This window comes from Canis aureus, chromosome 13, assembly GCF_053574225.1.
Source record: "Canis aureus isolate CA01 chromosome 13, VMU_Caureus_v.1.0, whole genome shotgun sequence".
Taxonomy (NCBI): Eukaryota; Metazoa; Chordata; class Mammalia; order Carnivora; family Canidae; genus Canis; species Canis aureus.
In genome coordinates, this window is record NC_135623.1 from 38311276 (window position 1) to 38339073 (window position 27798).

The 27798-nt window shown below is 36.1% G+C and overlaps 1 protein-coding gene and 1 long non-coding RNA gene across 3 annotated transcripts in view; one reads left to right on the top strand and one right to left on the bottom strand.

Annotated features, from left to right (window-relative positions):
- Positions 1 to 26737, bottom strand: part of EPYC (epiphycan) — a 38407-nt gene extending 11670 nt beyond the window's left edge. Inside the window, exons 1-4 of one of the 2 annotated variants that reach the window (XM_077845775.1) lie at positions 26697 to 26737; positions 26209 to 26298; positions 23664 to 23841; positions 2273 to 2441 (exon numbers count right to left, since the gene is read on the bottom strand). In XM_077845775.1, the coding sequence (XP_077701901.1) occupies positions 2273 to 2441; positions 23664 to 23828 (334 nt within the window). In that variant the 5' untranslated portion in view covers positions 23829 to 23841; positions 26209 to 26298; positions 26697 to 26737. Of the gene's footprint in view, positions 1 to 2272; positions 2442 to 23663; positions 23856 to 26208; positions 26299 to 26696 lie in introns of both variants that reach the window. The other variant, XM_077845776.1, reaches the window with a different exon arrangement.
- On the top strand, positions 4080 to 8782 carry LOC144281628 (uncharacterized). The gene is made up of 3 exons (XR_013350059.1): positions 4080 to 4668; positions 5338 to 5472; positions 8118 to 8782. It is a non-coding gene; the product is annotated as an uncharacterized LOC144281628 (long non-coding RNA).
- Positions 26738 to 27798: the final 1061 nt, after the last annotated feature.

Sequence of the window (27798 nt, forward strand, 5' to 3'; positions counted from 1 at the left end):
TTTCTAAGCCATTTAACTTTGATGAACATTTAAGATTTAAATTTCATCTTAAGGTTTAGAATTTCTGGCAATGCTTCATCCATGGAAATTAAAATGTGAATTGAATTTTAACTTCATTACTCACCTTCAGACTACTTTGGAAATAACTTTTATTTCCCCTAAAGTCATAGGTTTTTTTTATATGGTTTCAAAGCTGACATTATTAAGCCATAATTTTAACTAAAGCTTTTGAAAAGATTGGGCATCATGTTTTTTGTTGTGCTTGGCTCAGCTGAAAGATCTGAGTATAGGTAATTAGTCAACTTTTGACAGACCCGAAATTACTTAAGAGTGAGTAATGTTCCAGATAAATTTAATTGCCTTTTTGGAAACTTTCTTCTGGGTACTTAAATTTCCTTCTATTGTAGGTGTATCTCTTTGGTTTTATTTGTCGAGTGCTCTCCTACTCCGCAGAATGCTAACTATGTGGAAGGACTATGGTGTACTCACGAGAGGTACTGGCTTAGGATTTAGTGGTCTCTCTTCGAATTTCAGCACTGCTGTGAACCACCTCCATCATCTTGGACAACTTCTACTCTATGTTGGGGTTTTAGCTTTCCTACTTGTAAAGTGGAAATAATAATACCTAGCACACAGTATCATTCAGACTCTTCAAAGAATTAATATACCTGAAACACTGTACTGGTTTGCGTAGACACCACATTTTACAAAAGACAACTTGTTACACCACTTATTGGTGAACAGTTAAAATCTGGTAGGTGCGGAGAGTCGATTGGTGGTTACCAGGGACCGGGTGGGGAGTGATGAGGGTTTATTGGGCAACACACACAAAGTTTCAGTGATGCAAAATGAGTAAGTTCTGGAGATCGGCTGTACGGTATAGTGCCTAGAGTTAATGAAACCGTGTTGCACACTGAAACATTTGTTAAGAGCAAAAAATAAACTGTTATCAATAATAGAGTAACGAGAATAACTGACATTTATTATGTTTATTATGAGTCAGGCACTAAATCCATTCATTTAATCCTTATGATAATGCTTTGAAGATCTGTTATTTATGATCCCGTATTTTAGATGAGGAAGCTAAGGCAACACTGGTGAATGGCTTGCTCCAGAATGTGTAACCAGCAAGTCCCAAAGCTGGGATTTGAATGCCCTCCCTCTCTTTTGTTCTCTCAGTATGTTCTGCACACAATACTGTCATATTACCCACAACACATTATTGCCTCCTCATCTGTTTGCATGTCTGTCTCCCTGTACTAGATAAAACTATCCATGAGAACAGTCATCATTTTAAGATAAGTTTTGTTATCTCCAGAACTTACAGTACAGAGACACTCCAATGCTGTGCTAATGAACCTTTGCAGTGGGAACTCTACTCATTTTCCCACACCCCCTTGCTATGCCATTCTCTGTATGGGAAAGTATCCTGGTGTGAGTCCATCTGAGTACCCCCAAGGGATGCACTGACAAATTCTAACAAGAAACATAGACAGATCATAGAATCACGTTGAACACCGGGAGCTTTTTCTCATTAACGAAAAGGCCCTGGTTTAGATCACCTTCAGGCTGTACAAGAGGGAGTCCAGTGTTAGGGAACACCTTCCACTCTGCTGTTCCCCAGGACTGAGAGAGAAGCAGCCCATGTTCCAATAAATACACAGACAAGAATCAGGACAGGCTGGCTTTAAACCCAGTGTGTGAAACTAGCAGCTATGTGATCTCTGACAAGTTTCTACTCTTTTTGAGCTAGTTTCCTTTGTAACAAAGGCCTAAGGCCTTTACATGGTGGTTGTAGTCATTAAATGAGAGAATGTGAGGTGCTGAGCATGTGACATTGTGACACATAGCATGTGTTCAATCAATGTAAAATATTATTACCATCACCATCATCATAATCAGCCATCCTTACCTTCTCACCCTGAGCCGCTGTGGCCTGCACTGTCAGGCATAAATTTTCATCTCACTGGTAGTGTAGTGTATTCTTTGTTCTAGAGATGGATCCCACCCCAAGGGTTTTGAGTTATGTATGATGCTAGATAAATACTTTCGTCCCAAATCTTTGGATATTTGATCATTTCCATCATGCCAAAGCTGAATTATTAAAACCGCTTTATAGTTGTTACAAAATACATGGGTATCTCCTGCTTCTAACCCAGCCTATGGCACAACTTTCTCTGTGGGTGGTGCGGATGGCCTGTGGCATTGGGGCTTGGCACTTCTGAGGTATAACCAAGTGGACTTAATTCAAATCAGCCTTGATGGGCCTGACCTTCATTGGTGTGTGGGCCCAGAACCCCGGTGAATTCAGGCTCCTGTGGAGAAGAGCCATCGATGAGTCTGGGGGTCGACTCCTCCTCCTCCTCTTCAGCCTCCTCTGGCTGTGGGGGTGGGGTAAGGAGCTCTCTATTCCCAGAAGGCATCACTGTGACTATTTCAATCTGAAAAAGAAACAAAATTTCATCAGGCAACCTTCTCTCTCCCCCTGTGAGGCAGGAACACAAATTTTGAGTGTATCCATTTTGGCCACAAGAGGTCACTGCTGTTCTGAAGTTGGACACCGCAGGGCCTGCTCCCCTGGAGGGGTACATGTGGTTCTAGTTACTATTATTGTTGGTTTTAATAAATTTTGCTTCTCAAATCTTAGTAATAATTTCCAATGCCCATGGTTTTGGGTTTGTGGGTTTAGGCTTTTGCTTTTTCAAACATTCTTACATGTTTATTCATTTTTTAAAAACCCTCATTTATTGTTTTCTAAATACATAGCATTGCAAGAATGCATTATTGTGGTGGAAGATTCAAATTAATCCAGAAGCGTGCAGAATAAAATCCCAAAGTCCTTTTAACCCTGAAGTCCTGACCATTCCCTTGGAAGATAAAAACCGTTAATAAATGAAAGTGTATATTCTAGTCCTTTTAATCTTGGTTTCCTAGGTTCAGATAATCTGGTTTGCTTGTTTGTTTTTTAACAACTTACACTTCTTCCAGTTGTTTTACTGTAAAATATCCTTTCTCCTAAAAGAAAAGTATATATGGAGATATGAAAACTATATGGTTCGATTATGCTGTGCCATTTCTCATATGCTTTCAATATTATTTTGAGTAACAAGCATTACCAACAACATTTGGGTTTGTTAAAATTGACCTTTTTGAGAGCTTTTACAACAGAGGGCATTTATTAAAATTGAAAAAATACTCAAATATTTTCTCAGGGATTATAGTTTATATTCTACTTGGTTTTCTCTTCTTGCATATTTTAGGTAATGAGGAACTGCCCTTAAGAACACTGTTTGCATTTAGAATAAATCCTTCTCTCAAATCCCTTCCCATGCCTCAATGAGACAATTCTCCTGTATTACTTAAAAAATGTGTACCTCCCTGACAATATTGTCACCTTAGGCAGGAAATCTGTTCAAGACGGTTTGCTAGTAATATGCAGCACCCACTTTTGGGGGCACACTTTTCTTATGGCTTCCCCAGGAATCCCAGCTTCCCCTTTTATCACCCTGACTGGGCTGCTTGATCCTTCCCACCCTTCTTTATTTGCACTTATTAACCAAGCAAAATAACACACAAATTACCTTCTACCTTATTTAATGTCAAAATGACACGTGCAATATTATTTTTGTGTGTAAAATAAGTACATGATTAGGCCAGATATTCCCTGAGTATTTTAGATAGATGTTCTATTTCATCACAACATTTTTAAAGATACATTTATTATTTAGTATTATTTTTTTTATAAATTTGAATACATTGCTTCACAAATGAAAAATTATCCTTTTAAAGGAACACTAAGCTCTCTGGTCAGGTCACACTTTTGAATTGTTTCTCTATGTTTCTGTAGACTCTCCTCATTTCTGCCCTTTCTGCACTGTATTGTGAGGGCTCCATCGGTTCGTGCCTATCCAAGCCCACTAGATGGTACACTCCGAGTTACATGTTTTAGCTTTGTAACTCAAGGCTGTAGCATAAGAGGTGATCAACAAGTACTTATTAAATATAATTTTAAAATTGCTTGTCCAAAATGTATCTAATTCACAGCCTTATATTTAATTTCAGAAATTCTACTGATAAGAATCATGAATGTGTTCACGCTCACTTTGATGCACTTAAAGCATGAAATCCAAGCAGAAGCAGCTCATATTGTATTCGGTGCATTAGGAAGCCATACATAAAGATATTGTAAACCTTGGCCAGAAATCTCCACTTGCGAAGATTGGGCATACTTCCTTAAACAGGGAGACATACGGTTTCCATCTGCAGGATCAGAATGAAGCAGATTTAGAAGGAATAGATCTGCAGAGACCAAAAGGAGGCTCCAGGAAGGGCGGAAATTGAGACAGATGTTTCATGGAATGGAGGCAGCCTAAAGGGAGAAACACATTCCAGACACGTCGCCTTGAATCTTCAGCTTTGTAGGGAAAATGTTTGCACATACTTTCTACAGATAATTGTTTTTCCACTGATCTGATGTGAAGCTGTAAGATCTCACTTGTCATCTGATATAATGAAGCAAAACCAGCTTTTGTGTTTATCAGAACCTGTTTTGTTCATGCTTACTTGCTAATAAAATGTGAACGTTGAACAATTTTGAAGACCAAGGAGAAAGAATGCTTTTTCAGTTCAGCGAAATCCCAAAACTGTAAACTCAAAATGCTGTTCCTGGTAAGCTTTTCGAATCACAGATGCATTTATTCTCACTATTGAATAGAAATGATTTAGGCTTCTGTCTTTTTTTTTTTTCTTTTTCTTTTAACAATTTTCATACTGTGTTATGAAGCTGTAAGGCAATGCAAGCAAAGAAATGAAGCCAAGGAAGTATGACCACCTGGCTCTCCATGTGGCTGACTTTTATGCTTATGCTACAGAAGCCTAAATTTGGGAATAAACACAAATGGCCAGAAAACATCCCAGCCCCTTTTTCTCAAGCTACAACTGGCAACACTCAAATGCAGATATAACGAGGACTCTGATATAGATATCCATCCTTCCCAAATTCCCCTCCATTATTTTTCCTTTTACCTCCTTGTTTTACTCTGATCTGACTCCTACTGAATTGTTTTAAGCCAATACTTATTATATTTACTTGAATTTTACAAACACAATAAATACAAAGGATCACTCCTGCATATGGCCTTGGACTTGGCCACCACTGTGCTTGCATATCTTCTCAACATAGGACCATCAGGGCATATCTCTGAGTTGACTTATTTGTAATAAGTTGTCTATTTCTTTCACCTTTTTACCAGGCTTTAGAACTATAGATAGTTTATGTCATGGTAGACTGTGTTTAGGAGTGTACTCCATGCCCCTGAAAGAGTATGTCTATTCCAGAGATGACAAATGCTTGGCCCATAGAACGACCTGTAGAGCGAAGTATCAGCAAATGTCAGATTGGAGTGATAATAGTGCCAAGAAGAATCATCAGACCTGCTTCAGCCTCTGCACCCCACGCAGCCTTGACTCCATGTAAGCAATCCAGAACCTTTTTTTTCTTTTTTTCTTTTTTTTTCTGTGTCCAACACCATCACCATAATCTAAGTCACTACCCTGTCTTGCTGGGAATACAGTAGTCTACTTACAGGAAGTTGGCACTTCTTCCATTATACATTCACTCAATAATGAGAATAAGCTCTTAAAAAGACAAAGCTGATTATGTCAACCTCTGCTTAAAATATTCAAATGGCTTTTTTATTGTTCTTAATACACAAGAACAGTGGCCTTGCAGAAGCACAGAAACATTATTGGTTAAGAGGAAGGATTCTGATAACATGAGCATGACTTTAGCCTACCTCTGAGGCTTTGGGTGAGTTACTTTACCTCCTGGACCTCAGTTTCTCCATCTGTAAAATCCTGGTATATATAGTATATAGTACAGCTGTGTTAGGATGAAAATGTTACTACACATAGTTAAGCGCCATGGAAATTTACTATTATTATTTGCTATTTTCTTTTTTGCTATTTTTATTTTATGTTTGCTATTATTATTAAAATAAATTTGGGCAGCCCCAGTGGCTCAGTGGTTTAGCGCCACCTTCAGTCCAGGGTGTGATCCTAGAGACCTGGGATGAGTCCCTCATCAGGCTCCCTGCATGGAGCCTGCTCCTCCCTATGCCTGTGTCTGTGCCTCTCTCTCTCTCTCTGTGTCTCTCATGAATAAATAAATAAAATCTTTTATTTTTTTATTTTTTTTTAATCTTTTAAAAAAATAAAATAAATTCAAAACTCTTTGACTTACAAAGTCCTGCATGGCTTGACCCTTCTAGCGTCCTCATCCTCCATTTCATACCAACTGGGCTCTTCTGCTGCACTGATTATCTGTAATTTCTTATGCTCCTTGTTCTATAAGACATTTGCATGTACTAGTTGCTCTACTTGGAATTCCCAACACTCCTCATTTTTTCCCCATTCTTATTTTATTTTTTAACAGCTTTATTGACAGTTCAGTAAATCCATGTAGAAAAAGAAAGTAAAAGTATGTATACACTGAGATTCTTGTTGACTCATTGATTTTCACTTAAGGATGAAGAGATCATTGTTTCTATTAGAATAGAAAAAATAATGCAGTTTTAATTGTAGATATGAATAGGGTCTAGGATAGAGTCACAGTGAGGTTTCCATTCCAAGAAATTGAAGTTACTTTAGGTTGTTCTCATGATATAAAACTGACCTTAAAAATGCACAAGAAGGGGCACCTGGCTGCCACACTGGTTGAGCATCTGCCTTTGGCTCAGATCGTGATCCCAGGGTCCTGGGATCGAGTTCCTCATCAATCTCCCTTCAGGGATCCTGCTTCTCCCTCTGCCTATGTCTCTGCCTCTCTCTGTCTCTGAATAAATAAATAAAATCTTAAAAAAAAAAAAAAAAAGCACAAGAAAAGAGCATTCCTCCCAAGCGTTTGGGAGCAGCTTCCTGACTCTTGACTTACTAGTGATATTAGTACAGCTAAAGAAAAAAAAAAAAGTGAAGAGAGTGGCAGGCTAAAAAAAATCAAGTTCAGGAAAGAATGGTTTATTATTGTTACCAGCATTGTTTGGAGCAAAGAAATATTAAATTTGTTGAATATATACCAAAGTCACTAAAGAGATCATCTCTGATATGAAAAGAAGTTTTACTGGATCTCATCAGGGACCAGATGAAAATTAACTGGCATGGATTGAATAATCACTATGTGAGAAACTGTTACGTTCTTTCCATTGATTCATGTGTAATTATCAGAAGAAATCTGTAGAAGGTGCAATAATCGTGCACATATAATAGATTTGTAAACTGAGGACAGGAGGCGGGAGGACCAAATAAATTGCTAGAGGTCACAGAATTTCTAAGTAGTTAGGCCAAGATTTGCATCTAATTAGTGCTGCCTCAGACTGCTTGCTATACTTAATTTTGATTCTGCACTCAGCCAAATAAATGTCTGCTGAGTAACCTGGTTTCTTAGGAACCTGCATTCTGAGAAAGAGGGGTTCTAGACTGGGGAAATGAGGCTTATCATTTTAAGGATTCATAAATGAACCTTCTTGTACACATTTTAAGCCTCACATAATTTTTGCATGGAATAACTCATCAACCAAAAATCTTATTTGATCATCACTGATTATGTTAGTCAGTTGCTAATCCTGAAGGCTAAAGATCACACCAAGGCCATGTTGCCCTATGGGAGCAGTTGACAGCCATTCAGTCTTCCCCTGAATGACAAGTACAAAAAATATCACATAGCATTGGTGTAGATGGATTATAAAATTCAAGTAGCATTTATTATATTTCTCATTTTTTTAATAAAGATTTTATTTATTTATTCATGACAGACACACACACACAGAGAAAGAGAGGCAGAGACACAGGCAGAGGGAGAAGCAGGCTCCATGCAGGGAGCCTGATGTGGGACTCCATCCCCGGACTCCAGGATCACACCCTAGGCCGAAGGCAGATGCTAAACCACTGGGCCACCCAGGGATCCCCATAATTCTCATCTTTGTGAGAAATAAAGTATTGTGTCAGAATAAACTTTAGTCTGGTTAAACATGATGGCTAAGACAATTCCGTGTATTTACCACAGTTTCATTTTCCTCCGGGGCATTCAGCTAAACTACATTTTCTACTTTCTTTGAATCTAGATTGGGTCATGTGGCGAGCTTTAGCCAATTGAATGAGAAGGGAAGTAATGCAGCACATCTGGCCCAAATTAATGAAGCACAAGGATACTTGCTCAATCTGTCAAAGGAAGATACCATTATGACCTCGAAGTCTCAAGGTGAAGATGGTGAAGTTCTAGCAAGAAAGAAGTTTGAATACCTGAGTAGCTACTTGGAGGACAGAAAATCTATTGACTTGTATTGGACAGTCATGTCAGCAAGATATAAATTTTTGTTGTGTAAAGCCATTGGGATTTTGGAATGGTTACTGCTGCTAATGTAACTTGCCCTAAAATACATTTTTTCAATTTTTCTTATCCATTTCTTAACCATACTGAGGGAATAATTTTTAATACGTTTATGGATTGATTTACCTAGCACATCACTGACATTAGAAAAAAAGTAAATGCATATTTTTTTGTCACTCTTTCCTTTCTGATTTCTTTTTTACAAATAACTGTCCTTTGAGCTTGCTTATTTGGTGGACTACTTACTGAAATAGTATACTACCACATTTGAATGAATTCACCGTTATTTCAATTTATTTATTTACAAAACTTAGTATTTTATTAGCTGGATTAAGTAAGAGTTAATAAATTTATATAACTATCTACAAGTCCTATATCAAAATTAGTTAACAGCTTTTTATTTACTTCAAAAATCATAATATCACAATATTTGATATTGACTTGCTAGGATGTAGTTATGAAAATGTGAATTCTTTCATGTTTTTAAAAAATCTATCCTAATAAATTATGATTCATCATAAATTCATAACTCTAAATGGTAATGCTTTTTTGTATTTAATGCAATGTTTAAGTGAAAATTTTAATGCAAAAGCAAAGAGAGCTGATGATTTGAAAGTCTCATTTAATCACACCCTCTCTAGTCTGTGTCTCTTCTGGGACTACAGCATTTTGTTGTTCACATGTTTATTTTCTCATTTCCTTTCCTTTTTGTCAGAAAGTGGCAATATTCCATTTTTAGTTGCCAGAAAATAATTCTACTTCGGTTTTATCCTAGTTTATTAAGGTCTCCATTCACCATCATCCTGCTAGGCTCCAGAAACTTAATAGACTTTCAATATCCTAGTTCTCACAAAATGTATCATCTAGTTCTAATTGAATGTCTCCAAATAATATTGGTAGATAACTTTGGCAAAGGCTTTAGAAACATTATCTAATAACAAAGTCAGTTCACATTCCTTCCCCCCTTACTGCCCTTGTTCCCCAAGTAAGGATGCCAGGAGGACAATTTAGTGTAGGCTGAAATCAGTAATCTCATGAGGATAGGGGTTGGGGGAGAGTCAATCACAGTAATTGAAAACAAGAAGTTGGACTGAAAACCAAGAGATTTGGAACTTTATAAACTCTAGTTTTTTTTGTGTCCTTCTTTTTTATGATGGAGTAATTTAGAATTTTTTTTAAGTTTCAGTCTTTCCTATCCTAACACAAAGCAAATTGTTCCTTCTAACACAGACTTTATTGATTCAGAAAGCATAATGAGCCATGGCTTTTAATAAGTAGAACTTCTCTGTATAAAATTGCTATTCAGTCATGTTGATGATGATGACAATGAGGATGATGATGATGATGATGTATATATTATCAGTGGGTAACAATTGACATTTTGAATAGGAAAATACATGCATTTATAGAGGATGTCCCAGGGAGGATCAGTGAATAGCCAATTGCCTTTAAAAGGATAATTAGTAAATTAATTTGTTTCTACTATCCAATTTCGGTAGTAAAGCCTTAAAAAATTTTACAAATTTAGAAACCTGACTATCTTTTAGGGTCAGAATTACTTTAAGCAAATTCAAAAGATGTACTAACCCAGAAAGCTAACTTAAATTCTTCTACTGCCACCAATATAGTCTCTGTAGCCTTTGTAGTCTCACTTGGGAAGCTAATTATGATCAAAAGATTGTTGGTGACCATAGAACAGAACAAAGGACTCTAGGCAAGTCAGTTCTATAATACCATAAGGTAAAGAAAGAGCTGTTTTCAAGGGATCAGAATCTTTAAATTTGTTGATGACCATAGGTTTTTGCTATTATTACTATGATTGAATCACCCTGCCAGTAAAAGACTGCTGAATAGTAGTTAATTGGCTTTGAAAATATTTGATTTTATGATTTTTTTTCTCTTAGTACCAAAATATATCATTTCCCTTCAACCTCCTTTATGTCTTCATATATGTTACAGATTCAATATAGTTTTAGTAGAAGGATTTTTCTCTTAAATGCCCTGGATTTGATTTCTTTCATATTTATGTCTTCAAGCAGAGTTTTGATATCATAATTCCAAAGAAAACACTTATGAGAAAATTTGATCCAGCCTTAATATCTTTTATACATATTTTCTTTATTCTTCTTGTATATGTTAAGAAATGGAGTATATTTTTACTTCTTTAAAGCCCACATTAAATGTGAGCAGAAAGACTAGCATGATGTCACTGTGATTATCCTTTAGAGCTCACCTATCTGCTTCTCATATTGGCCTCATTGACATCAAAAGCCAGTGAGTATGCAAACTGATGGGTGACAACATTACCAACCAATAATTCTTGCACTATTTCCATCTTGTCTGTGTGGATCTTTGTGTGTGTGTGTGTGTGTGTGTGTGTGTGTGTGTATCTTAATAAATACAGGGTAAGCTTGTCTATTCCTGGAAGATTCAAGACAAGGTTAGCCATAACTTGTCTTAGGAGTATTAAAAGGATGAATCTGTGGAATTGGGAAAGATTTAGTGAAAATTAGGCATATTAAAAGAGAGGCAGGACAATAACAGGTCAGTTTCAGTCTTTAGTGAGATATTAGTATGATGGGAGAAAATGTCCAGGGTAGGATTACCCAACTTGAAAATATGAAAGGTTCCAAAAAATTTTTTGAACAGTGTTACTTCTAGAAGATTTATAATTCAAGAATCTTCTTAAATGTTTTTTAAGAGTTTGTTTGTTTATTTATTTATTTATTTTAGAGAGTGGGGAGGCATAGAGGGAGAGGGGGTAACAAGGATCCAAGCAGACTCCATGCCGAGTACAGAACCTGAGATCATGATCTGAGGCAAAATTAAGAGTTGGATGCTTAGCAGACTGAGCCACCCAGGTCCCTTTAATTTCCATTAAAAAAATATATATTTATTTATTACCTGAGAGAGTGTGAGGGTGAGTGGGGGGAGGAGCTGAGGGAGAGAATCTTAAGCAGACTCCCTACTGAGCCAACTGGGGGCTTGATCTCATGACCCATGAGATCATGACCTGAGCCAAAATCATGAATCAGCCACTTACCTGACTGAGCCACCCACGTGCCCCTATTTCTTTTAATCTTTCCCTATGTTAGATGCCACAAGACAAAATCAATAGGACTATGTTAGAAAAACAAAAGTCTGGATGAGAAAAAAAAAGAGAAGGCACACAGGTAGCACACAGTCCTAGGGCAGTATGGGGACCAAATTCAATGCAGATTATAATAATTCAGGAAGAAAAATAAACACCAACTGACTCACACTATAAGAGGAGCCGAGGGAAGTCAAACACTTGATCTGACCCATCCCAAGAGATTCTGATTTCAAAAGTCGGAGGTGTGGCCTAGGCATTAGGATTTCTGAAAGCTCTACAGATGAATCAAATATGTAGTCAAAGTTGACCACACTAGAGGGGAAATCTACTCCACTGAATAGTATGTAGAAGACAGAAATGCTAATTAAGTCCCAGAATTTTGAAAGGTTAGTAAAGTCTTGATGAGAATGTGATAGAAGGATTGTTTTACACTGTGCTCCGGGGGCCAGAGGCTTTACAAACATTCACAACAGCCTCAGTTCAAGAATCTGCTGAGGTTGATTCTTCAGGAAAAAAAAAAAAAAAAAAAAAAGATGGGGAAGAGCGGAAAGCTCTCTGGGAGTTGGATTTCTTGAATTTTGGAGCAGGAAGCCAAGGAGAAGCCACTGGCAGAGCTTTCAGGCTGGAGAACCCCACCAGCTGAAAATTCTTGCTCACAAGATCATCTGTCACCTGAGAGAATAAATAAAGCAGCATCAGGAGCCAGAAACCCAGGGCTTAGCAGAAAAATAGGCATTCAAAGACTTTGAGTTGAGCATGCAAAAAGAGGAAGAAACTTCTGATTGACCTGGTGGCTGGGCTGGCCGCCATCATATGTTTTAAAAACATTCTGGAAAACAGAACTATCTCAAATGCTACTCTGAGAAAAGAGCCATTATACTAGGGGATGTTTCCTGGCTCAGTGCTGCTCAAATGACAGGTCTATCAGAATGACGGGGAGGAGTGATGTCCCTGATCACTAGCCCTCTGGGGCTTCTGATTCGTTAGGTCTGTGGTGGGACCTGAAAATGTGCATTCCTGACCAACTCCCAGGCGATGCTGATATTGTCAGTTCAGGAACTACATTCTAAGAACAGCTACTCTAAGAACAATAAAACAGTGCAATAATTTAACTCCTGATGGAAGATTTCTCCAAGTGTTTGAGCTCAAAATTTGCAAACTAGGGACACTAAACATGAACTGACCAACATCTGGGTGAGGCTAAACCAAGATTTTTTTCCACCTCCTAATTTTTCTTAGGTACCCCATGTCTTTTCTTGGTATGGGTCTGCCCATACCATGTATTGGTTCTGGGGAATCTGCTTTTGCTCAGATTAATTATTTTGGAGACTCAGGATCAACTTGTCTTTAAAATAGAGTTAGTTTTGTGATAATACTGTATGTGCACTTAATCCCTCATTCTTTTTCATATTAAGGCCATGGGAGACTTGGTAATGAACTAATAACAAAGGATCTTCTTGAAGGAACTACACCTGTATCTAGAAGAATTCACTTATGTTGTCATTACTGGAAGAGTCCAGCTTGACCCAGGTAAGATGAAGATAAAGCAAAAGGAATTAGGAGAAGGACTATTTAGATTTAAATTTTTTGGATTTTTAAATCAAAGTCAAGCAACTCTGATTTTATACTATAATCATTTTGGATTTAAACAAGTTCAGACTTAATTTGCAGGAGAGGTTAATCTATAGTTTCTATTTTTCCTCCAAAACTTCATAGAAGTGGAGGAAATACATACATATTTGTGTTACGTTTATGTTTCTGGTATTGTTTTATTGGAGTGTATTTACTTAGCATTTAATTTCATTTCAGAGTCTTTTCTAAGCTCTATTATTAAGGTGGCTTTGATACAATTTGAGGTAGAACATAGAAGTGAGAGTGAAATTTCAATTTCAGGTACAGGAAGGCTTTTGAGATAAATTCATTGATGCTCTTGGATCGATTTTAGAGCTTCTGGGATCAAAATCTACATTCTGCCAGAAGCCACCTAAGAGTGATTGTTGGCATGGTGGTAGGTCTCATAAAGGCAGGACCACAATTGTCCTAAAAATCGGGGTTTTTCTGTTGAAGGGAAGAGCTATATTGAATTTAGTAGTTAAGCCTAATGGCTGGAAGGCCACCATCCTTGGGGCGGGGGTGGGGGTGGGGTGGATACATCCCCTGTTGGCCTCTTTACTCACTCTTCCTGAGGAAGAATGACTAGGCTAATTGGTGGGTGGGAGAAAATACTAGGGCTGAGTGTTCACCCTCTCTTTTCGGGGGAATTTCCTGCCTGTCAAGAGCATAGATTGTTTTGTCCCTTCCTGCACTAAGATTTACTGGATCAGGCACTAATCTGAGGATGGTGGTTAACCACTGTTGCTGAAAACTGATGGCATATCTACTTCTGGAATTTTATATTAGGATGCTCATAATTGCTTCATACCTAAGTCATACATTTCAACCCAGCCTTTATTGGTAGTAAAGGAGATATTTTGGACTTCATTTGTCTGAATCTCATTCCTGTTACTCTACTAGGTCTGAAGTTAGGTAGTGCAATAGGAGGAGCTTATATGGGGTCCCTTAAAACCTAACACTTATTGTCCAGAAAAAAATCAGTATTTTATGTATCTATATGTATTATAATACAAAATAATATGCATTTTATATATGTACCTGACTCTTGGCTTCATATTATGTTCCTAACTCTTGTTTTCTCTTTACCTTACTTTCCTAATTCATATTTTTTGTGTCATAATGTAAAAGAATACATAATCAATCAAATATAGTATAAGATGTGATATTGTAGATATCTACAGACTATATCTACAGTCTATAATATAGACTATATTATGTAATTTTAGAAATTCTTTTGTGAGATGTTGATGTAAACGGGTATTTTATCTCTATAGTAATATTCACTGTATATATCTTTATCTGTTGCTGTACACATTATAGCTTATTATACTTATTCATGTAAGTAGCCTTAAATACTGTGATGGATAAACACACAACTAAAATAACATGTCTGAGATTCTCAACTGAGGACATATTTGGGGACAATTTCTCAGCATATATATTTTGTAACAGAATTCATAGAAGCCTTATGTCTCACAGGTAACTACAGATATATGTGTGTGTGTGTGTGTGTGTGTGTGTATTTCACTTTCTGTATTGTGTTGAAGATGCAAATTTATAAGATGAGTAGATAAGTAGGTACTGAGGGTCAGAGAAGAACAGGTATGATTTCCCTGCCCCAATATCCTTGGCTCTCAAGAGAAGATGGGATGTCAGATGTAAAGTGAACTCATGCCCGATGCAGTCAACCTGAATTATAGCTGAAATTCCATCCCTTTCCTGAAGGTTTCCATGACCACAGTGCCCAAGCTTCAGTGGCTATTGACTGAATGAGTGATTTGATGATAAAGCTAACATTTATTAAACATTTACCATGTGCCAAGCTCTAAGTTAGGCAGTTAACAAGCATTATCTTACCTAATCATCATAAGGTAGCTTATAAGCAGGAAGCTGAAGCTCAGAAGGATTGTATGATCTTCCAAGGCTGTACAGTTGGTGTACAGACCTAGGAGTCACACACAGTAAGTCTGGATCCAAAACCCACGTCAATCAACACCATGACAAAGTGCTTCTTAAGGATGAAACAAATGTACACATGAGAAACACCCAAAGCCAGTGGTTTCTTTCATTATTCTTTGCAGTGTGTGGGTTGATTGTTTAAATGCCAGGCAAATTCAAGTTAGGTAAACAAATGTCCTCATCGATATATTCACTTCAATTAGGATCCTCACTGTGCCAGTCAGTTCTGAACCAATAAGGCCAGGCCTTCAAAAGATAATATTTAAATTATAGGTCTGCTTCTCATTAAAAAAAGAAAATGGAAATCCAGAATGTTATTTGGATTTTCACTCTAGCACAGACTAAAGTTTTTGTTAAACAGAATGGAATTTTACATTTATCTTTTTCCAAAATTGTCCCACACAGTTGATAATAAATCTTGAAGCTATTGCTTGTCATTATGATTATGTCAACAATTGGCTTCTGAAGGTTTTAAAAGGAGTGAGACATTCAGCCTGGGTTACTAAAGATGTATTCTTAAGGATTTCATAGGATGGTGTGTGGTTATCTTAAAGTGCAATGGAATTTTTCTCTGAACATGAGCCTGGTGCTCAAACTGATTTAAGTGATCCATATTAATTATCTAAAAGAATGCGACCATGAAGACTGGCAATGAAAGCTCTATCTTATTTTCTATTTTATCTTGAAAATGGAAAAGGAAGAAATGTGCTTGGCAAAGACTGCTCAATCCCCACATTTCTCACAAAGCAGCTTTCAGTTCAGTATTGTGTTACCTCTCGATCCCTTAAATACTTTGACAGCTAACACAGATGCTTAGATATTGTGTTCATTATAATCACTTGAAATTTCTTGCTTTTCTGATTCCTAACAATCAAATTACTTAATTTCAGAGGAAAGAAACCTCAATATTGGACACAGCTAAAAGAAGTAAAGATTAAAGAGAAGAAGGAAAATAATGGGAGTTTTTAATGCCAAAGTCTCTCTGGTTTGGCATTAAAACAATCTGGTTTAAATTTTACTCTGAAATTTACTAGCTGAATAACCTTGGGCAAAATTCTGATCCTCAGTTGTTCTTAATAATAATAATAATAATAATAATAATAATAATAATAGAATAATTTCTCATTTCAAGGGACAGTTATGAGAATTAACTTGTGTTTGTGGTCTCATAAATGAGGTATAATTCAAACACAAACAAGTCACTGACAAAGACCATCAATGTTCTTTCATTTCCTATATGAGCCTATATGGTTGCATATGATGAGCCTATATGATTGTATGTTTGTTGCTACATTTTTTTCAAGTTTTCTAATAGTTTTAAAATAATATTCAAATAGTGTAACACTGTTTTGAGAGGAGCATATGGAAAGTTAATCAGACAGCCATATTAAAAGCTCATCAGCAAAATTCTTCCCTCCCTTCCTCCAGAGTGTCTTCCATGAAGAAGATTAGCTTTTATTTGTTGCCAAATTCTGAAAAGAACATTTAATTCAGGTTGAGCCTAAGTTACTTCTTCCAATAAAAAGTGTTTTATATGCAAACCATAAGTTTGAAACCTTAAAATGTATTGTATAAACTGGCCAAAGAGAGACATCATTTCAAATATAAGGATAAAATTATTCCATGCCTTCATCATCAGAGGAAATAAATAGTAGAAATATTACTAATTTAATTACTTTTTGTTTAGAAACTACAGAGATGGTTTTTGAAATAAGCTACCTGTTAGCATTACCAATCTATTACATTTAGGTAACCTAATTAAAAATATCTTTACGTATCATTTCCAAAGTGAACATTATTTCTATAAGTCACCCAAAATTAATTTGATTCTACTTAAGCAATTTCTAGTGTTAGAGGCATCAACATTTATTCTAAAATTATTTGCATGGCACCATATTACCATGATGACAACTGAAAAGAAACCAAAGTTCAACAGTTACTGAATACAACTGCCTTCACTGAGTTTTTGTCCATTTCTACAACTCCACTAAATTTAATTTTCATTCCTTTAATGAATCCGGTTCTTCATCTCTGAAAGCTATTTTTTAAGTTTAATTAATTTGTTTCCATGGCAGTTTTCTTTATAAGGATGATTTTAAACAATTTAGCTACTTATTCTCTTTATGAAAGAGAAAAAAACAGGCTAATTTTAAGATCAATGGAGAGTAATAGCAAGGAAAGCATGTCTCTTCAAAAAATTTCCTGTTGGTCAATTATTATTGATATCCCTTTTCAGTTGTTATTGCTGTTTATTTATGAATGTATACCCCACCTCATTCCAGAAATTTATAAGGCATTTTTAAAAGCATTTGTGGTAATGCTTCAGTCTATACAAGGACATTAGGATGATAGGGAAGTAATATAAAATGAGGAGAGGCTCCTGGGTGGCTCAGTTAAGCATCCAACTCTTGGTTCAGCTCAGGTCATGGTCTCATGGGTCCTGAGATAAAACCCTGCCTGGGGTTTCTTGGTCAGCAAGGAGACTGCTTGAAGATTCTCTCCCTCCCCCCTTTTCTCTACTCACACTTACTCTCTCTACATAATAAATACAACTTGAAAGAAAAAAGACAGAAAGAAAAAGAAAAAGAAAGAAAGAAAGAAAGAAAGAAAGAAAGAAAGAAAGGGAAAAAGAAAAGAAAGAAGAAGGAAAGAAAAGAAAGAAAGAAGAAAGAATAAGACAAAAATTCTGGCTCCAGATTTCTGAGCAAAATGACTAGCACAATTAGTTCCAAGATGTAGGGCCCAGAAAATAAGCAACTTTCTTAAAACTTGCAACCCATTTGGACAATTCCTAATCCATATCCTCTTGAAGAGCATTGTATGGGATCATTGCAAATGCCCTTCACACTGTCCTACATTAAATACAAACAAGTGTTCCACAGGGTTCTGAAGTAAAACTATTCATGTTGTCTATTGAAGATGCAGGGACACTGCAGATTCAAGTAAGTAAAATTAACTACATATAAGTAAGATAGTGTAGGACAGGATAAGTCTGACTGGGTGGAGCAAAGGAGAATTTCCTGCAGGAATGGTAGGTTCATATCCTCCATAAATATTAATATGGTCACTTTTCTGGGGAAAAGAAATAACTCATGGGCAGGAGGTGTTTCTCTTAGATTTCAGAGAAATGAAAAATCAATAACCCCAAAACTACTATGAAACTGAAAACACCAAATACCTACCTTATTCAAGACACAGTCTCAATTTAAGTCACTCAAAGGATACCAAATTTTGAACTTATGAAATCTTCAAGGAAAATAGCGAAATGTTTCCCTGCATTCCAAACCACCCAATAAGTATGATTTTTATAAATCTATATACAGATTAGATAGATAGCCCATGACATACATATACTATGTTGGAGAATGACTATCTACATTTATTCTTTGAAGTAGTTAGTCTTAAGCCATTCTGTATTACAGTAATTAGGTAAGTCTATCTATAAAGGTTACTTCCAGTTTACATTATTCACCCATAGAACAATGCTTTCTTTCTCCTTTAGTAGTGTGGGAGCACCAGGGTTCAGTTCAACTAAAACAGATGCCAAGTTAAAAGAACAATTTGGAACCTGGTAGAGAATGGAGGGGAGATAATAGAATTTTTTATTCATCTGCTGGAAATTATTTTCTGATATGAGAAGATAGTTTCACTATAATTATATGTCATTAGTAACTATAATCTTAGTCACTTACTTTCTCTTTACCTCAATATTCTCATCTATTCAATGAAAATGACAATAGCATTTCCTAGTTTTGTTGTCAGAAATGAAATAATGCACATGAAAGCCTAGAATAATATTTGGCATATAATACATGCTCAACTAATATTCATCAGAAAGCAAAAAGTTCCTATTTTGGTCTTATGGGTTATATCCATTCCTTCTTATATCATTAAAGTAAAATAAAAGCTAAGTAAAAAAACTCAGAAATTTTATGTTATACCAGCAAATTTATCCATTATTCACTGGGTAACATAGAGTATCATGATGGAATTGCTGGGCCTAAGATCTGCTCTTAACATCAAATCTAGCAGAGCTTGGATATTCTAAATCACCAGAAATCATTGTTTAAGTCAGCAATCTGGAGTACTATTATTACATAAGATTTTCAAACCCAGAAATTCTTTCATGACCCTTTCCAATCACTAAGGAGGTAATGAATATCCTATCAGCAGTAGAAATCAACAAAGCTCTGTTGCGATTCTAACTCCAGGGCTGGTGGGGGGGGGGGGTAGTAATTTGGCTCATTGTTAAATAAATCACTGGATTCATAAATGCAAGCCTTGCAGCAGTGTAATTCAAATTTGGTTTTCAGGAAAAAAACATAATTATGGCATATTGTATTAGTTTGCTATGGCTGCCTGACAAATTGCCATACATTTAGCAGCTTTAAACTATATTCATTTTTTTAACAGTTTCTGTGGGTCAGAAGTCCAGAGATGGCCTGACTAGGTTCTCTACTCAGGCTCTCACAAGGCCAAAATCAAGGTAATGGCCAGGGCTGTGAGCTCATGTGGTGCTCTGTGTTCCTTGGATCTATAGTATGTGGTTTTCATGTGCTCACTGGCTGTTGCTTCTCTCAAAATTTAGAGACTTCCTGCACTCCTTGCTATGCGGACCCATCCATCTTCAAAGCCAGCAACAGATAATTTCCCTCGCCTTGAATTTCTCTCATGCTGCAAAACTTGACCCTGACCTCAAGACACCATTTTAAAGGGGGCATGAGTATACAATGGAATATTCCTCAGCCATCAGAAAGGATGAATACTTACCATTTACATCAACATGGATAGAACTGGAGGGTATTATGCTGAGCGAAATAAGTCAATCAGAGAAAGACAATTATCATATGGTTTGACTTATATGTGGAATATAAGAAACAATGCAGAGGATCATAGAGAAAGGGAGGGAAAACTGAATGGGAAGTCATCAGAGAGGGAGACAAACCATGAGAGACCCACTATAGTAAACAAATTAAGGGTTGCTGGAAGAGAAGTGGGTCAGGGAATGGGGTAACTGGGTGATGGGCATGAAGGAATGCACAGGATGTGATAAACACTGGGTGTTATATGCAGCTGGGGGGGTTATGGAACACTCCATCTGAAATTAATGATGTACTATATGTTGGCTAACTGAATTCAAATTTAAAAAGAATTTAAAACAGAAAGGGAGCATAAATATAGGTCAAGCCAAGCAAGAGAACTTCCCTTTTTAAATTTCAGTTGTGCCATATAAAATAACCTAATTATAGGAGTGATATCCCAATATATCCATGTTGTTAAGGATTATAGAGGGTGTGGACATACTAGGGGATGGGACATTTCAGGTACATCTTAAAATTCTGCCTACCTCATATGTCAGAGACCTTAAGGATTAATTATTTAGTCTAGAGGGTCTACTATATTGGCCTACAATGCCAAGCCTTAAAATATAGAAGAAAGAGACTGTCATATATTTTAGAAGCATTGTTCAATTTTTCTATAAATTTGTAATTTTAAACTATTAAAGCTGTCTTTTCTATAGATGATAAACTCTAGGCTAAGATAGGCAGAACCATACTCTTGGCTTTGAGAACAAAAAATAAAGGAGCCTAGTTTCAGTACTCTCCATGTGCTTTGTTTACCATGAATTTTTTCATCAACCACACCAATATGTTACCAGTGTTCATGCAAAAAGTATCACTTAAGATCGAGAATGTATTAAACACTTGCTCTTAATTTCTAAAGGTGAGATAAATAAGGTTATCAGGAGTTATCAGAATCTGAATTTCCAGGACTAAATTCAAGAAATTCATATCATAAGTAATTGCATTCTAGAGTCCATTCACATGGCTGGATTCATTGGCTTTATTTTACATTTTTCCATAAGGAATTGTTTATTAGTTCTTTGTTTATAAAGGAATTCACATTAATGATTTGTTAAGATCTGAGATGATGTTCTGAATTTTGTTCCTCATGTTATTTTATTTATTATATCATATTGTTTTTATCTCTTTTTTTTATAGGTGGTGGGTGAGTAGGTTGGCTAATTGAATTTTGCTACTGTGCCAGTTTGGTTAAAAATATGCATAGTTTTTAAATGTACTATGTTTTCATTATAGCACGGGTATATATATATATATGTGTATCATGTATCTATACACTGGTTTTCTGATGTTGACTTCATCACAAAAGATTATGAAACCCGGGATAACTTACGTATTTCCATTAGCAACAAGAGATTATTTAGTAGCTCCCTGGACCTCTCAGTTGTTAAGAATACTGGGTTTGGCTAGGCCAGTGTGAAAATTAAGGAAGCCTGAATGAGGTAAGTGGGTACAATGCCACGTATTTGGTACCTTGCAAGAAGTTTGCTATCAGAATAAGCAAATACTGAGGAAATACTAAATATAATACTAAATTATATTTCTCTCTATACACTTACTAGCTTAAATTTCTTGATGGCAGAAAGAACTTCACAATCTCATGAGAATATCTGTTCATCAAAAAGGAAAACTGTGTGGAGGTTCCTCAAAGAGTTAAAAATAGAGCTACCGTATGACTCAGCAGTTGCACTACTGGGGATTTACCCCAAAGATACTGATGCAGTGAAATGCCAGGACACCTGCACCCCAATGTTCATAGCAGCAGTGTCCACAATAGCCAAACTGTGGAAGGAGCTTTGGTATCCATCAAAAGATGAATGGATAAAGATGTGGTCTATATGTACAACAGAATATTACTCAGCCATTAGAAACCACGAATACCTATCATTTGCTTCGACAGGGATGGAACTGGAGGGTATTATGCTGAGTGAAGTAAGTCAATCGGAGAAGGACAATCAAGGGGTTTCATTCATACGGGGTATATATAAAAAATAGTGAAAGGGATTATAGGATAAAGGAGAGAAGATGAGTGGGAAAGATCAGAGAGGGTGACAAAACATGACTCCTAACTCTGGGAAACAAACAAGGGTTAGTGGAAGGGGAGGTGGGCAGGGGGATGGGGTGACTGGGTGATGGGCACTGAGGGGGGCACTTGATGGGATGAGCACTGGGTGTTATACTATATGTTGGCAAATCAAACTCCAATTAAAAAAGGGCTTCTGACAGCAAGCAACAGCTTTAAAGAAGTCTTCAGATAAAGCTGGTCGCTTTCACAATTTATCTGGGGCAGCCTTGAGCACTTCCTAGCATCCACTCCCAGGCCTACCCAAAACAGAAGATTCACTTACCGTACTTGCCAAGCCTCTTGATCCTATGAAATATCTTTTGAAGAAATGACAAGTAAATTTAAACTACAATATTTAGTTCTGTAGATAACTGCAGATACATACTTGGTCTTTTTTAAAAAAATATTTATTCAATGGGAAAAGGAGCAGGGCAGATGAGTTCAGCCCTGAAAAAGTTTCTCCTTATATTCTCCGCTGATGCATTAGGTTGAAGGTATGGAGGTCACGTACAGCAAGTCTGGTATTAATGAGCATACACTCAACAGAACATGCCATTAACGTAACAGAAGATGTACAGCATAATGAATCAAACAGTGAAAAAAGACCTGAAAAATAGAATCACAACATGGCAGAAAAAAAAATGGTCTTCTGATAAACCTAAGACTTTACTAACAAGACAGAACGAGAAAAAGGGAGACAAAGAAGGAGTGGAGGCCAGGCAGGGGAGAGTGAAGACAAAATAGAGGAAGATGGAAAGGAAAATGGAGTCTGGGAGAAGATGTGAAAACTATCGTATTGTGAAAATTTGATTCTTGAATTTCATCAAGCAACATAAGCAACAAGAAGGTTTATCCTCTTAATATAGAACTAAGTTCCATTTGAATATATGCTTTTGTCTAAATATTTTATTTCCCTAGTTATCAAAAGTAATATTCTAGGAAGATTTACACTTGAATGACTGCCCAAAATATGTTATGATCCTGTAAAGGTGATGTAATTTCCCTTTTGGTTGATTTCTACTTAATTAGTTTTTGTCAATGTTGTACATTAATTACACTCTAACATTTCAAGGTCTGTTTGTTTTCTGATTCAGAAAAAATTAGTCTGTATCCTTTAGTTATGTAAAAAGTCTAACATTTAATTAGAAATATGTCATATCAGATTTATGTAATGGGCTGTAACCTTGCCAATGCCTACATTACTGCTGAGAGATAATCAGTCATTTCAGAAAGCACATTCACTCTTGGAATGCAGTGGAGTTCCAAATCATCATCCTTTCTTTGCATTCTTTTTATTTTCTCTTAATTTATTTTAATCTCACATCTTTTTCCTTTGCTCCAAACTTCCCCAACTTTCTCATCATTGCATGTATATTAACTCCACTCTTCCTTATTGACTGCATTTTCTTCTAATTTTCTCTTCTAACTTGCTAGAAACTCTTTTGTTGTTGTTGTTTTAATTTTACAAGAAGATGTAAAGGAAATGAAGTGAACCTTGAGAAAGCAAAAGAGTGTCCCAATGTTAACTTTCAACAACAGATTGAACAGATTCTGGAGAAAAGATTCATATGAAATTATTAAGCTAGAACATCTCTATTTACAAATAAAAATCTATTTGAAAGGAACAAACTCAGTAATTCCCCATATGCATGCTTTTAAGTCTCAAGAGTGGGACCAATCAGTTACCTCAGCTTGACCAATAGGTATGTTTTCATAGTTGTACAAATTATCCAGGTCTTCCAAAGTGGCATCATACGTTTCTGAGTCATAGTTGATGGGTTCCAGAGTTGGAGCAGTCACAGCAGCATCAAAGATGACAAGTCCCAGAATGAGCCTTGCTAGCATTTTCATTTTTCAAGCTTTCCTAATCAAAAAATACTAAAATGTATAAATATTTAATTGATAGTAACTCATGAAGACTTTTCACTAAACAGGAATGATAAATCAATATGAGTGCTTAGAGCTCAAGCTTACACGGATCATTTATAAGCATAACACATGAAATTGTGTAGATTCTGAAGATTATTGATACCGATGCTCAAATTAATTCAGAAACCTATCTACGTTTTTATAGTAGATACTGTAATTACAGTGAAATTAAGTTTATTTCATAGAGAAACACAGAGAAAATGGGATGTGGAAATATTGTGATACACTTATTGACAAAAACTTTGCATTCATTAGAGTTTTACCTTTTACTAAACATTAAGTTTCTTTCATCAACTCTGGGATGTAGGAAGGAGAAGGAGAAGGAAGACTGGAACTGTCACTCCATTTTACAGATGAGGAAACCAAAACAGGTTTGGCTAGTGATCTAACTGGACTCAACTGTTTTTTTGTACATTCAAGCCAATGGCTTTTTACAGACAAAATAATGAAAGTTTTTTTTTTCCTATTACTTCCTTGTTGTCTCTGGGTATCATTAATGTATATATAATTTAATGTATGTATAAATCAATATTTCATGCAATATTTTTCAAAACTTATTCTTAGCTAAATGGAGCAGAAAAGACAATTATTTTTCCTTTAGTGCTCAGTGTTTTATTTCAATTCTTAATAGCCATCTGAGCTTTGAACTCAGAATCAATAGGAATCCATGTCTAAAAGACACTATTTGGTAAGATTTCCTTACAGGAGGATTTCTACACACTTGGATTAAAAAGTCTTTTGATTTCTAATTCTTATTTTCCATGATTATAATCCTGGTTTTGGGAGAGATTCAATCAAAATCTTATAATTTTATTTATAGTATATATAATATGTTATACATATACATGTATATATGTATAATAATATTTGTAATTTTAATTATTTTAGTTCTCCATGTACTCCTTTGAATACAGTTTCGTTTAGAAAAAGAAGTCTCTCATGTTTAATTTTAAACATCTAAGTTGGGCCCATCAAAAATGTTACCTGGTGATCATTTATTGAGGAAGCAAAGCATTTGTAAAAGTTTTTAACAAGCATGTCTAATTTTAAAGGTTTTGTATTTTGGAAACACTTCTTAGGCTTACTTCAAGAACAGTAACTACGGTCTTGGTACCTATGCACACATGTAAAAGGGAATTCATGATAAATATTACTTTTAAACTTGAATGCACCGGCAGACAAACTGACCTTCAGTTACTTGAAAGAAAGTCTTTATGAAGCAGGTTTAGGCAGAAGGATATGAAATCCCTCTGAGAATAAGACACAGTACAAGGAGCTCCTTTTTCTTCCCTCCTATGCTTTCTTTAAATCATTTTTTTCATTCACACTGGGTAAACTAGGCTTCTATTTTACCTGCCTTTGCAGGGCTCTCTGCAGGACTGCAGATTTGGAACTGCTGTGACCAGTCAACAACAAAAAGTCCTACTTAATCAAACATGTGATTTACAAATCTTCTAGGAACCATTCTTCCATTTTCAAGTGGGAGGCATTCACAGTGGCCACCACTAACCTAGAAAAAATATTTTCCTTCTCCATTTCTGGCAACTTTCATTGTTCAAAGTAATTATGCACTTGCTGATTATTTTTCTCACTTCATGCTCTGTATCTGATTATAAGTGTCTACATTCTTAGAGTTTATTTGCATTGTGATCATCCCTTAGAGCTATCAGCAGTAAGAAAGTCTGTGCAAACTCTAAAACTATGAAGAACCCCTATGTATGTGTAGTTTAAAAAGGATTTTTCTTCTTCAAGTAACTATCCTAACATTTAATAAGTGTGTTTGTTGAAACTTTGAATTTGGTGTGCACTTCACTCCATGTCATATTTTGAAAATTATGCTTATATAAAACTTTAAAACATATATCTTAATAAGACAGGTCAAATGCATAATTCCCATGTGATCATTAGTATATTTTTAAAACACCTGAACTCTCCCCTTTTTCTTCTTTTGCATAATATTTCAATCAATACTAATCAATAGTGCCGGTCTATACTGTCAAGAAACATGGTCTATGTCAGGGCACTCGATTTAAGGAATATATTGGAAACTACTATAATTTTATTGGCATCTATCCTGACTATTAAGATCAACTGTTTTACTGTATGTTATTAATTCCTGAGCTAATTCAAATTTTGGATTTTCCAAGAATAATAAAAATATCAAATAGCGAAGTTAAGCCTAGTCCATTGAATCAAATTCACCATGAGATATTAAAGCAAGTTGAATTATTTTTTAAAAGGTTACTATAGTAGAAAAAAAAAAGTCTCTAAACCTAAGAAGAAAGCAAGTGTAAAAACTTACCTTTGGCTCCCACTTGGTGAAATGGCATGAAGTGACTGAAGACGCAGAGCCAGTAGTATTTGCCCCTGACCAATGGTTGTGAATTCTGGTCTGTGGGAGGTGGAATTTATAACACTCAATTTTCTGTTTGGAAAAGCTAACCTTGAGAAATGCTTCTCAGTCTTTAAAACCCCCAAATTACTTTATAGTCACTCAAAATAAGCAATAGAATCCAAATGACATAGTGTATAGAGCTCTTGAAATTATATTAAAGGAGTTATAATTGCCAATGTGCCACCTTCAATATTTTAAATGGAAAAAGTTGGTTTTAATATATTTCATCTATAAAAACTTCACCAATTAAGGAAAAGTTAATGTATACAGTGATACTATAGATGAATATGTTAGAATTATTCTAATAAGAAATAGTTTTCCTTGCATGTCTTGAATTATTTTCTTCACTTTTCATTAATGTTAGAAGAAATTCAGTAATGTTGCAAAAGCCTTACCTGTTTTAATGTTGGATAAGTAACAAGAAAAAAAATCCAAATTATTTTGATTGCTTAGAATGCTCTGAGAGCAATGAAACAATAAACCCTCTGCATGCCCATGTACAAAAAAAAAAAAAAAAGTTGTCCTGAAACAATGCATAAATATGATCTGAGTGGTTTGAAAAAGAGGCTCCTTTTTCTCTCTTTTATCTATCAGAGCCAAACAAATCAAATTACATAAAAACATTTTCCCACAGAATACAAGATTTGTTGTAGGCTCCTGCTACCTGACATGGTTTGTGAAACTCAGAATTATGATAGGTTTGGAGAGAAAACACATTTGTGTTAACTTCCATTTTCACCTCCACTCACACTGCAAAATTCTAGAGGAAGACGGAACTTGTGTCATGTACGTTGGCAGGCTTTACATAAGTCCCGGAGTCTGGTTCTAAATTGTGCATCAGGAATCCTTGTTCCTTGACCAGAAGGGAATAGCTGTGTTGAAGTTTGCAAGTGCGTTAGGGCAAACTGACGGAGGAGAATATCTGTCTTCAGGACTCTCACTCCTCCTTCCACCTTCCCAGCCATCCCCCCCACCCCAACTTCTTTGCTTATATGGATTCAGGGCGCTGCCAGCCATCCTCCTCATCACCCACACCTGCTTCCACACTTCTACATGATTTGCTCTCCGTGTGCCTTATTTTTCTGAGGACCAGTTTTATTTGTAATGGAAGCACTGATTCTGGGTGAAGTCCAGAACCTACCAAGACCTCTCCAACAGCAGAGAGGCCATTCTGGGGGTGGGGACTCCCTTCCTGCCTCCTTGAAGTTTCACATCCTATGGAGGCTACTTCCAGAAGCACTTCTGGAAAGAGGACTGGATATGAGTTCACCGGTTAGATGAGTTTAGATATTGTTAACTCTCAACACATTTTCAATCAGATGGGTGACACACAAGCATTAAATTATCCAGTGTCATGTGTGATGCAAACAAGGAGAAAATCAAATTGAGTCAGGTTCCCAGATGTTACTGAGACCATCTGAGGGATGCAGGTAAAGGTAAAAAGGCAGGGTGTCTCTCATCTTAGATTCTAAGGCTGTTTACCTGTCCCTGGGTGTT